Source organism: Poromitra crassiceps (assembly GCF_964638095.1).
Source record: "Poromitra crassiceps genome assembly, chromosome: 6".
Lineage (NCBI taxonomy): Eukaryota > Metazoa > Chordata > Actinopteri > Beryciformes > Melamphaidae > Poromitra > Poromitra crassiceps.
In genome coordinates, this window is record NC_139627.1 from 21,002,784 (window position 1) to 21,016,531 (window position 13,748).

Below are 13,748 nucleotides of genomic sequence, written 5' to 3' on the forward strand. Positions count from 1 at the left end.
ATATGTATGCTGCAATGATGTCACATGAATGTATACATGTTTATATGATCATAAAGACAAAATAAAAAACAAGGTGGAATTTGAATCTCACCGAAATGTATTCAAATCACACAGAGAGCAATAATGATAAAGTAATAAAGGTTTACGGTAATTGAAAATTGTTCTAACCTCTGCCAAGGCCAATACTCCAGTCTGTTATGATATGCACATTTTGTGAGTCGGATCAGAACCCCCGAAAAGAGACCATTACAGTAATCAAGACTGCTGTAGTGATAAAAGCATGCATATGTCTCTTAGTATCTACCTGGCAAAGAAACGGTAGCACTTTAGCATTATTTCTAAGATGATGAAAAGCGGTTTTACAGAGATTATCGATGTGAGATTCAAAATTCAAATCAGAGTCTAGAAACACAGTGGCTTGGTGTGGGACAGCATCTCGCTGGACCTTTGCTCGGATAATTAAAACCTCTTATTCTTGTACAAATTGCAGCAGTTACATGTTTTCTCCGTGGGAACCTGTGCAGCATTAACCTGGGTAAACCCAGCCTCCACGTGACCTCTATCTACAGTATGTGCTGACTGATAGCACATAGATAGAGGTCACGTGGAGGCTGGGTTTACCCAGGCTACTGCAGCATATGGTTGAATGGCTTTAGCTAGAGACTTTAATCCCATACAAACTTGTATTTGACATCTTTCATTTTGTCTTTGTAAACAGCATCAAAGTATTCCGCTTCTTCCACTGTTAATTGGTTTTTCCAGTCTCCAGCAATACCTGAAAGATAACAGCATAAGTGTAACCATAATGCAGTTAGGGATGGGCCAGTGTGTGTGTGTGTGTGTGTGTGTGTGTGTGGGTGTGTGTGACGGGGGGGGGCGGCAATAGGAGGCATCAGCCGAGCAGCATTTTGGTAAACAAACCATGTCACTGGGTGGCAACGGCAATGGAACCCTATGGAGCCCAAGTGGCGCGAGTGTCTGACTCTAGCCGGCTAACTCTGTTTACATTTTAAAAACTGTGACAGTTCACACAACTTTAACACGACATGCATATATTATACATCAAACTCTTGAGCTAATTCTGCTCTCACTCAAAATGTCAAAATATAAGCGATGTGATGTACAGTTTTTGAGATATTAACGTTTGTTTGGCACAACTCATACTAATAACTGCCAGGGGCTTCCGCATTTCTGGGTGGCAAGTGACATCACGCTGATTCGTCCTATATGTAAATTGTTTTCTTGGTTTGAATATGGTTTTGAATATGGCTCATTAGAATGTAGGTCATTTGCTACAGTACTGTAGTATCTCACATGTATAACAATATGGAATAGGCAATGATTCCCAGGTTAATTTTAAGTCCTAGTTAATGTACAGTATGTACGGTATATTAGAACACAGCTCATCATGGCTGTAGACCACAGCCAAAAGCAACCACAAAGATGATAGATTATAGATTATACTGAGGCACACCTTTCCTGAGAAACTCCGACTTGCTCTGGTCCATGAATTCAGAAGGGACCAGAGAGTAGTTGGACATCTTGTTCTGCTTCATGTTCTTGAACACACATCGGTCTGCTATCTTCTCCACTGTCTCAGAGTTCAGAGCGATCTGCAGGAACTGGGTCATTCTAGCCACAGAGTCCTTCAAGTCCTGTAACAGAGCAACACAGCACATCTCATCTTCTTACTAACACAGCACATCTCAGCTTCTTCTCATGGCACTGCATTGGAATGTACCTCACCATGATCATTTCTTCATAGGAGATGTACATTGTGTGCTCTTTGTCTGGAGCGTCCAGCCAGCCTTTCACATGATCAAACCATGAGCCAAACATAACTGGAGGGGACAAGCATTCCATTATAATGAGTAAATGATTAATTAATTCATCAACTGTCAATGGCACTTTCATAGCAGTAAACAGTGTGGCCTTTGAACATTGTCCAAGCTAGATCTTGATTGCAGCTCTGTGACCCCGCTCTGTCTGTAAAATACAATACAATCGAAGATTATTGTAGATATATAGAGTTATTAAATAAGAACTGTACTTTTTCCGTCAAGGAACTTGTGTAGGAACTCGTTCTGTGTGCCTGGTTTGACCAGGTAGGAGGCCATCCCATAGTAGTGAAAGGAAGACGTAAACACATCTCTAGGGTTCCTCATGACGTAAATGACCTGAAATGGAGAAATCACATCCATTAAACATTAAGCCACGCTGAGGAAAAGAGGACTCTGCTTGGGTTCAGACTTCAGTGTCAGCCTCGGTTCACACCAGGCGCTAATCAGAAGCTGAGTGCTAAACCGGTCACACCAGAAGCACGCTTTTCCTCAGCGCCTCGCTCGGAGCTGCCCTCCCCCTGCTCACAACTTGCATTGACTTCATGCCTGCAGCTCGGGTGCAGTGCGCTGCACGATTGAAAAATAGAACAGAAGCAGCTGAAACTATCATTGCAGCGTAGCTTCAGCGGGGCTTCAGCGTGCTGCTGTTGTGAACGTTCTCCCCTGTTAACATTTAATGCCAAAAATGAAACTGCCATAGCGCTGCTGTATGGTCTGACCTGAAGAAGGGCTAAGATGATTGCTTCTTGAGGTGCATACATATGGGTCACATACTGTACTGAGGTTTATATTGGTGCTTTATTTCAAACAAACTAAGTTGTGTATGAAATTATAAAAGGGTGAACTTGTGGGTGGGGGCAGATCTCTTTTTTTACAGGTGCAGGGGGAGGGCAGAGAGAAAATAATATAAATGTCAGGGAGGGCAGTTGATTAAAAAAAATTATATATCATATTTTACCCCACCCCACCCTACGTAAATATCGGACAGTCTGACAGTTGTGTTTCCTCTTTACACACAATGAGAGCAGTACGTATACGTGATGATTGAGAGGATTCTTTTTAAATGAGTGTATACTCTTTTCTCTTCTCTTTCTTGCTAAATGTTGCATAGTATGCCTTTAATAAAAGTTTGTTGCACTGCAAATTGTTCCATTCTTCCTGTCTAACACTGAAATATGGAGATTGAATAGCATCTGTAACATCTCAGTGACTCAAAGTACATTGACTTAAAGGAACACTCCACCGATTTTCAACCAGCTTTGTATCATTACAAAATCTGTAGTATATCTGAAAACTCTTTTGCAGCCATTGACAATTATTGAGAGTTTATTTGAGTTATGTTGTGGCAAATTGATGTCATTTGTGCATGACATCACTGGTCCCCAACTTCACTCAAATCAACTCTCAACAACTGTCAAACTAAATGAATGCCTGCAAAATGGTTTACAGTTTTCAGATATACTACTGATTTTGAAATGATACAAAGCTGGTTGAAAATCGGTGGAGTGTTCTTTTAAGGTATTATACCTTTGGCTTGGTTCTGAAGAAGGATGGTGGCATCATGCTATAGTGGAAGTGTGTGGCGAAGATGCGTGGAGATGGCCTCTGCTCCAGGCTAAGAATGTTGGCCCGGTGCTCCTCCAGCCAGGGAACCCGGTCCCAGTTAGGAAGAGTCTCAACTGAGGCTGGATCACCTCCACTCTGGATCAGAGGAACAATCTCCTGCATCCATGTCGTACCTGAAAGCAGGAAAACAAGACATCCGATTTGACTCTTGCCTTGGAATCTGTTAATCTGTACAATCCAGTATATTATAAAATCATAATGCCTATATTGTCAAATTAAATTATAATGCAGGTAGACTAAAAACTAACCTCTGCATTACATAACACATATTTCTGAGATAACCTGCTCAATCCTGGAAGAATATTGACATACTGGTTACACATCAAGACATGCTCTGTCATGATCTGAACATGTTCAGTTTGTCTCAAGCTGCAACCTTTGTATTTTAATAATTGGGGAAAAGTTCAAAATAACCCTTCAGCCGGAGGCATAACTCGCCATCTTCGGCTGCTCGGAGTCTTCTCTGAACTTCCCCACAGCCGTGCAACAGTCTCTGACACAGGAGACAACTGTTACCAAAAAACTCATCCTCAAGGAACGGAAGTCCTCCTAATTCACCTTCTTTCCAACTATGGTTGACGGACATGACCTCTGTTATGCGGGATGGAGAGACTTCCTGAGGAAGTCAGGAAGTTCCTGAGGACCAATTCACTTAAAAAGTTTTCAACCATTTATTTGGGACCCATTTCTAGCATACCTTGATGAGGTTAGGGGTGACGGGTGACTAGCATGGCTGGTTTCTCATGGACCCTTTGCGCGGGATCCCAGGCACGATATCTCTCACAAGCACATAAGCACCTTATGCGGCTGGTAATCACGTAATTTTGAATATCAATAATATGTATGTTTTTTTCTTTTCTTTTCTTTTCGGTGTCTGAGCGTGTTCGTTTGACTTGTCTGTTCATTGTTCTGAAAATTTGAAAAAAAATAAAAGAAAAAAGGGAAAAGTTGAGAAGGAGTGAAAGCAATGTAACTAACATTCCACAATAAATGTCTCAGCTATTTTAAAAAGGATTGATGTCCAAGAATTATATGCTATGTCTTAGTTTCTATCTTTAAACAAGGCCAGGTCGAAACCTGGCATACGGCCTGTGCATGGGATCGTCACCCATGTATACCCATGAGGTCCTTGCCAATCGCCAGCTTTAGCTGTGGTGTGGCATTCCTGTCCGTGTTGGAAATTAACTTTTGCGTACGCCAGCCAAAGAGGCTGGCCGATTTGAAATTGTACCAGCCATACACATTTGTTTCCCAGGCAGGCATATTTGGTAATCCCACTTTTGTGTATAACTAACATTTGTGTAATGGTTGTCTTGATTTGGGAAAAAAGTAGAAACACATTTTAACAAGGCCAGGTCGAAACCTGGCATAGCCCCGATGCATGGTATCGTCACCCATTTTTTCCAAAGGTGGGTTGTATCATTTTAGATAGTTATTGTCATGCTAATGCCTGTGCAAGTGGTCATTTTTCTGATCAGTTTGTTTTTAAGTAGTTATTTGACATATAAAAAGGGATGATTGACAGCTGTGGCAGCCAGTCTCAAGCCGTCATTGGCTGGACAGGCTCTTCACCTTATAGATCTATTTTACATAGAGAAGACACTGCTTGGTAAAACCATGGGTAAAACAAAAGGAAGACACTGCTTGATCTGTCTACCAGACTGTATATCGATGGGATATAAAAAGGACATTGTTTTGAGAAAGGTGCGCAAAGTTGGTTGGGGAGTGAAGTAAGTTCAGAAAATAATGTGTTTTATTAGTTACTCCAGCTACGTTATCGTTTATTTTAATACACAATGGTTTTAATGGGAGCAGACTAGCATTAATCGCTTGTCTGTTTTGCCGGTTTTTGTCGGCTTCATATTACTATAACCTAACAACCGATAACGATAGCTGGAATAACACAATAATAGACACATATTTTCAGAACTTACCAGGTTTTCCAACTACCTGCATATGCCAGGAAATGTGTTTTATAATGTTAACTCCCGGGTCTAACCATAACATGGGGCCTACACAAGTGTACACAACAACCAGCCATTAGCTAATCGCTAACGCGTTAGCGTTAGCTTACAGACACTGGAGGTTTTATTTTTGGTATTAAAGCAATAAAAGTTTTTATATAGATATCTCAGGGAAGTGCTTTGACTGTGGGGATGTTCGTTCAATCTTCACAAGCTCCTATCTTAGCTGTTGTAAGGATATACAGAGAAGAGACCAGGCAGACTGGCTAACATTGTGTAAAACAGAAGGAAGACACTGCTTTATCTGTCTACCAGACTGTATATCGATGGACCGCAATAAAAAGGACATTGTTTTGAGAAAGGTGCACGAGGAAGTAACGTTGGTTGGGGACTGAAGTAGTAAGTTCAGAAAATATGTGTTTTAGTAGTTACTCCAGCTACGTTATTGGTTATTTTAATACATCAATGGTTTTAACGGTGTCGTCGAGCTAGCATTAGCCGGCTTAGCTTCATTCTTTAATGTCGGCATAACATTACCAACAATCTAACAACCGATAACGATAGCTGGAATAACAGACACATATTTTCAGAACTTACCAGGTTGTCCAACTGCCTGCGTATGCCAGGAAATGTGTTTTCTAACGTTACAACTCCCGGGTCTAAAATGAGCCTACACAATACCAGCCATTAGCTAATAGCTAACGGGTTAGCCAGCCTGTCGCAAACAGACACTAGAGGTTTTATTGGGGTGAACCACGAGGAGAGTATTTAGCCTATATATCTCTGGGAAGTGCTTTTACGGGATGTTAGCAAGCTCCTCTCCTCGTAGCTGTTAGGATACAGAAGAGACAGGCAGCTGGATAACATTAACGTTAGTTAGACAAACGACCCGACTGAGAGACAGCAGCACTGGGCTGCCCAGTCAGTAAACGTTACAACGTAGCCAAAGGTTCAGTTCGATTTCACCTGTTAAACCAACATTTATTACAAAATGAATTAAATCATAACGTTAACCAAATGCTACGGAAACATTAGCTAACCAACAGAGCTGCAAAGATCAGTTCATAGGATAATAATGTCCCCCTGTATGACGGTTTGTTACCGAGAGCACCTCGGAGTCTGGCTGCTAGGAGCAATCTCCGACAACGAAATTCATTATTTGGATGAGTCTCGCAAAGTTACACACAAAGTTTGTCCATAAATTTCCACTGCCAGATTGGAGGAGTCTTTCGTCATTTTCTAATGTTAGCTACTTCTCTTCAGTGCAATACGTTTTGATAACGACCTGCTGTACAGTGACGTTCGCTCAGTCAACTAACGTGTCGTTAACGTTAGTTAGAGGAGAAAGATAGCTGGTGTTAGCTAGCTAATTAGCCATGTTAGCTGCCTCAGTAGGTAACGTTAGCCTATAGAGAGTATTTATCTGACGTTTATGTTAGCTACTCCTCAAACCTGCGGGTGGAAATGGTTTATGCGATGCGATGTATGTTGAAGCAAGACAACGTTTTAATGTACCTTGAATTTGACAAATTACGACGGGTCGTGCTCACGCAGATCTAAGCCCTGGCCATCCTAGGCTCAACGCGAGACTCATCAGTCATTCGGATGAGTCTCGCGTTGAGGCTATGGCCATCTGTATTTTTACAATAGCCGAAATATTCCCATACAGCCGACGTTTTTAGATGGGGGAAAGTTCAGGGGGGTCCTTGCGTTCTCCTGCTTTATCACACACACGGTTGTAAACACACAGGGACAGCTCCTCACAGCTCCTCTCTACTCTGCGTCTAGGTAGGCATGCAGCAAGGGGGAGGGGCCGCGTAAGCTGCACTCTGCAAAGCGACCTGGGCACGTTGTTTTGGGGAAACAGCTGATACCGTGAGGAAGGTATGACGGCAAATCTTAGTGGGGCGGCGGCGCCCTCTAGTGGCCGGCCCATTGTCTCTCCTAAAGCCGTGCATAATATGTCTTGGCGACATGCGGGAACGTAAGGCCCCTGGTGCATTACCGCACCGGGGCCAACAATCAACAGAACACATATAAGCCGTCGTCTGATTTTCCACCTTTTTTCCCTGTTTGTGTTTAGAGGGCAGGATATTATGGATTGTTTTAAACAATACGATAACCCATAAATATCTGCTTCGATACTCGATACAGATACGATACGCGATACCTAATGGATAAGAAACAGAATGTCCACAAGGTTGATCACATTCACAAATTCAAGGTTTAGTAACACCCTTAACAGTCACTGTGGGATTGAAGGACACCTTTTGAAATGTATCTCTCTGGTGTTAGAAGACCACCATATTAACTGAATGTTTCTGTATTAGAAGAATAACTAACTGAATGTTTCTGTGTTAGAAGAATAACGCCATATTAACTGAATGTCTCTCTGTGATAGAACAACGGCATAATGTAGGCCAGTGGTTCCCAAATGGTGTGCCTTGGGATTTTGCATTAGTGCAATTGCAAATAGCCTAAAACAAAAAGTGGGTGTGTTGCTGCTTTGATGTAGTAATTTTGCAAAGTTTCAAATTAATTCCTAGAGTAATCTATTGGTAACCCTTTATTTTACAGGTACCCTAGTTACATATGAACTATTTGTAATTACACATGAACACCAAATGTAATTACACAGTAATTACCAATAGTTATAAATGAAGTTCATATGTAGTTACATTGTAACAGACCTGTAAAATGGAGTGAGTCTATTCAACTGTAGTTCATATGTACTTACATTGTAACAGACCTTGTAAAATGGAGTGAGTCTGTTCAACTGTAGTTCATATGTAGTTACATGGTAATGGACCTGTAAAGTGGAGTGAGTCTATTCAACTGTAGTTCATATGTAGTTACATGGTAACGGACGTGTAAAGTGGAGTGAGTCTATTTAACTGTAGTTCATATGTAGTTATCAGTGGTGCCCAATTTGGGGCCCGCGGGCCAAATTTCTGTTTGTTTTGGCCCGCCACGGATTTTGGAAAAAAAAAAAAAAAGTATTCCCTCCCCCGATTTTTTTTATCCAGAATGCAACTCGGGCAAGTTATCAGATATCTGCACTGATTGCAAAGGGTGGACACACTTTTTCATGTGGTGACTTTGTGAAACAGTGTCTGAATGTGGCTGCGGATATACTGTGTTCACTCCTGAGATTGCATCCCTGCAAATTGTCATGGCAAATTGTTTACAAAAGATGGACAATAAAGCTGATTTTCAAAGTACCTTGAGGATTTTTCAAGTTGTGAATTAAGTCAAACTAACTGATTAAATGTTTAAGCTCCCCACAAATGCATTTTTTTTTTAATATATATAACCAATTGCAAATTATTACAATTACCAAACAGATAAAAAGTAGATTATTATATTGAAATGTTATTTTAGATTTAGAATGTTAATTTTCTATTAAAACACAATACATTTTAATGTAATTCCACAACGTTTATTTTTGGCCCTCGGCCCTCCACCCAGATTGAGTTTTGGCCCTTCATGGGAAAGAATTTGGGCACCCCTGAGTTACATGGTACCGGACCTGTAAAGTGGAGTGAGTCTATTCAACTGTAGTTCATATGTAGTTACATGGTAACGGACCTGTAAAGTGGAGTGAGTATTTAACTGTAGTTCATATGTAGTTACCGTACATGGTACCGGACCTGTAAAGAAGCTCCGGGCTGGGACAGAGATTGCTAAAACCCAGCGGTGGATTCGAACCACTGAACTTCAGATTGCAAAGCAAGTGGCTTTAACCACTTTTTGTGTGTCTGTCCAGCAGTGTTGCCAGATGGCAAATGTTGAATTATCGTACCAGAGGGTAAAAATTATCGTTTTTGGAGTGAAATTATCGTACGCACGCCTCTGTCGGGAGGGACTGCGGCTGACACAGGCTACTTTTTGGACTTGGCATGATTTTTCAACACTGTGATCTCAGCCTGCGTTGCAACAACGACACAAAGCTTTAGAGTCACACCCTGCAACAGCTTTGAGCCAGCCAGTGAATAAAGTGTTGCTTTCCCATTCATTCAGGGTACATTTGTTTTCTGTGCTTACTTTTTGGCTGTCCAGGCGGCTCCCCTCCCGGCTCTCCCCTGTCGTCACGTTCCTCCTGGTCGGCACCACTCGTTTTCTTTATGTTTTATTTGATATTTTCCAAGACTCGCCCCGTATCTTCCCGCATAGACCCCTTATACAGCTGTCAACATTGGAGCTGCGCGCGCATCGTGTAGGCAAAAAGCCGTGAGCCCAGCATTGACAGACACAGAGAACTGTGTAAAAGCCCCGCTGTCAGGACTGCTCTGTGCCCATCTGCGACACACAGTTAGATTTTAGTTTTAAAATGCAGTTCTCGGCTTACTACCACAGCTTATCGCCTAGTGATAAGCAATGTTATGCATCAAAATTAACGTTGGTTAATGGGATATGTCTTACAGACCCATACGCACTGGCGCTGTCAATTGGCCAAGCCTAGTGGCCAGCAATACATATCGTGCATTCCTTTATAACTGGGGATAGCGTAGATAATTATTCTGTAACTTGCAAAGATATATTGTTATGTTGATAATGCACACAACTCAATAATGACATTATGTAACGTTACTTGGTCGTTAACTAACCGAGCGATGTGGCTGAGCAGCCTACAGCTTCAGGCAGCTTACCTGATTATGAAGAGCACTACAAAGTCGGGCATTTTTAATGATGTCCTCGTTCCAATCAGTTCAACTCAATAATGACATTATTTAACGTTACTTGGTTGTTAACTAACCGAGCGATGTGGCTGTTACTAGCAGCCTACTACAGCTTACCTGATATGAAATGAGCGAGCACTGCAAAGTCGGGCATTTTTAACGATTTCCTCTTTCGGCTTGCAACCAAAGACACCTACGGTTAGCATTACAAGCAGTATGAGTTGACGGGATTCGGTAAAACTTTATTGTGGTGTGTTCTATTGCGTGTGTGCGAGGCTGTGTATGTTCCCTCGAGTTGCGTAGAACAGGATATGTGGGGAGAAGCTTGTTATAACGTTACAGCCTGGCTCTATCGTTTATTATTTTATTAACCAAGTGTGAATAGGCGGACCCGAATACTCTGCTAAAATAGCTTTCCGATTCTGGCATCGCACTGCACAACACGAAGACATGTCTTGCTCGAATTAGTTTTCCAGCCATTGGAAAACTACTTGACAGGGCTGCGCGGAGTCTGTCTTTCTGCCTCCGTCATCGATGCTGCGTGATGTCAGTGTGACGTAGTCGTATAAGGGGTCTATTCTGCTCTGTGACGCGCACCGACTGTGACTGTCTGTGTTTATGGTTTTCAGGTTGTGCGCGGCCGTGCCGGGTTCTATTTCCTTCTCCCTCCCAACCAATCATGACTCACGTTCACATCACGTGCCTCACGTTCAAGCACGTATTGGCTGCAAAGACGTTGTGTGAAGAGATGTATAAACAGATAGAGTGATAGACGTAGGATTCGACTGAGTGTCACAAAATGATGAAATTATCGTACATTTGGGGGATTTTGGGATTATTGATCGTACATAGTACAGATGTCGAAATTATCGTACAAATACGATAATTATCGTACAAATACGATAATTATCGTACATCTGGCAACGCTGCTGTCCAGTAACACACGATAACATAGTAAGGCTACATTCAGTCGAAACGCATTTTTGGAGCTTCCAGCGTCTTTCTGCAATTCATTCTCTATGTAAGGACGCGCTAGACGTCCTCTTTTAATGAACGCACCTGGCGTTAGCACTGGTGGCGTCTGTTGTTTTTGGAGGAGCGCTGTGGGCGTTTTAAAGCTGAAAAAGGTTGAACATTGAGGAAAAGCGCCATGATCGTCTTTTTCACTCTTCCTACCTTTTCTCCTCCGGAGGGATTTTTAATCTCTGCTGCTGCCAGAATTAGCAATAATCTGGCTTTCATAACATAACATAACATAACATAACATAACATAACATAACATAACATAACATAACATAACATAACATAACATAACATAACAGTACTTTATTGTCACTTCATGGTACAAGTATCACGTGCGAAATTCTGCTTGGTTTTCGGTCTCAGAGTCGGAGAGCAAAACCGGGTCGCCATTGAACAGCGCCAGCAATTTGGATTGGACAAAGCATATAAATGAAATAACTCAGAAATCACATTATTACTAATTAGAAAAGTAATAAAGGCACACTTCAATATTATACAATACAGATACATTTGTTGTAAATGTACAGGATTACCAGCGCGACCGCCTCCGTTGGTAGCTTGTCCAAGTTTCATGTTGACAGTGAACAACATCAAACAGACAAAACTAGCTGGCTACTGTACCATCCGTGTGGTCGTTGTGTTCTGATCTGTACTGCACGCGACTACAGGGGAAAACAAACGGAGCACAAAAAAACGCTCCTTGCGCTGTGTTTTGTGCACAATGGAAGCGCTCTCAACATGATTTTCATAGCGTTCTGACTGAAAAAAGCGCTTTGGGTGTGAACGCCGCCTAAGGGTAACCCAGGTTATTTATTTTGTTGTGACACATTACAGATGTCACGCTTTCCCGATATGGCTCCTGAACGCGCCATGTGCAGGAGGCTGGAGAGAGGCTGCAGCTGCGAGTTTGTCTGTCTGCTCTCAACTCAGTGAATATCGCTTTAATCTTCATAACAGCGGCTCATTACCCGCTGTACACAACATCCACTAGTTCTGCACAAGCATTCACGGGTCTCTCCTCCTTTCACCGACTCTCTCACTAATCTCACCGCTGTTTACATGCTTTTCAGATCGGCTAACACGCTAGTTATAGCCTACTTAGCTCAGCTGTTAGCTACTTAGCTTAGCTCTCTGCCTCTCGGTAAGATGTTCATGTTCCTTACGTATATTTGCTGGATGGGGAGAAGTCTCCCGCTAGTGTTGATGTCCAGTGTGATGCAGAGACACTGGGAAATGTGTGTTTGTTTATTTGTTGCGTTGCGTGTAATGTTAATTAGACGAGTGATGCTACCGAACTTTGGGAACTTCCAATACCGAACCGTTTATACAGTACACAGTAAACAAATTTAGAAAAATTTACACAATCGATATTTCGAGCCCAATTGGCCGGAAAACCAGGATAGCCTCGATTTCTATTTTTCTGCGCGGACCCTCTGAGCGACTCTGTCAAGCTGAACATCAGATCAGGGCAGACAGAAAGTCCGAAACCGGACATTCGTTAAATAAAACAATGACCAGTTAGTGATGCTACCGAACTTTGGGAACTTCCAATAGGCTACCGAACCGTTTACTTTATACAGTAGCCTACACAGTAAACAAATTTCGAAGCCTCTCCAAGCTAGTAGCCAGCTTAGACAAGCTAATGACCAGCCTAGCCAATAGATGATCCAGTGGGTTGCTAGCCTCTCCAACTAGTAGCCAGCTTAGACAAGCTAATGACCAGCCTAGCCAATAGATGATCCAGTAGGTTGCTAGCCTCTCCAAGCTATAGTAGCCAGCTTAGACAAGCTAATGACCAGCCTAGTCAATAGATGATCCAGTGGACTGCTAGGTAAGACAAATCAATAGTCGGCTTCTCATTTCTCACTGACGGTCTCTCAGTTGCCGGTGCTGACACATCATTGGCCAGATCCATAGCTGGCTTCGGCAAAGATATAGCCTCCGACGGCTTCTCAGTAGTCCCTTACGCTGCCCCATACATATAGGCCAGTGCAGGCACCGGCCTAACAACTACATAGCTGTATACTGAGAATGGCACACTGCTTACCTGACTTGGGATAAGTCACGATGAGAATGTCATCTGGACGAAAAGAAAACTCCTCGTAGTATTTCAGGCACTGTGCAGGGTGTAGATGTAGAGGGAGATAGACGCCCTTGTACACGGTGTATAACTCTGCCTCTGTCATCATTCAAAGCAGCACAGAAATGTGGCAAAACGGGCCCTCAGCAGTTGGTGTAGCTCAGACGCAGGCCACTCCCTGTTGAACTAGACTTTGTACTTTCCTAAAGTTTCCTTGCTGAGGTGTCGTAAAAAAAACACAGGAGTGGAGATGACAGGTTGAACTGTTTGGACTGTTGGGACATTAGTTAAGCATGTCTTATTAAACTCCTCTCTTGCTCCATTTCTCACTCCCTCCTCTCCTGCAATAGGGAAAGGTTTTTATAATGACAGAATTTAGATGGGCTACACTCCTACAGTAGCCTACAGGCTACTCCTAGATACCTGCACTTACAACACAATAGCATACATTTAAGCCCAAATAGTTTAAGAAAAAACATGCCACGGTCTTAAAGAGCATGGTGCAGGTTGGAGACCCCATCGTATTAATATGAAT

The 13,748-nt window shown here is 42.4% G+C and overlaps 1 protein-coding gene across 1 annotated transcript; it reads right to left on the bottom strand.

The window, feature by feature from the left end:
• Positions 1–642: 642 nt before the first annotated feature.
• Positions 643–13,319, bottom strand: LOC310778581 (sulfotransferase 2B1-like; the record flags this gene model as incomplete). The annotated part of the gene is made up of 6 exons (XM_083639056.1): positions 643–775; positions 1,475–1,655; positions 1,747–1,841; positions 2,051–2,177; positions 3,369–3,580; positions 13,181–13,319. 6 exons carry the CDS (start codon positions 13,317–13,319, stop codon positions 666–668), a joined length of 864 nt encoding a protein of 287 aa, XP_083495182.1. The 3' UTR covers positions 643–665.
• Between the last annotated feature and the right edge of the window lie 429 nt (positions 13,320–13,748).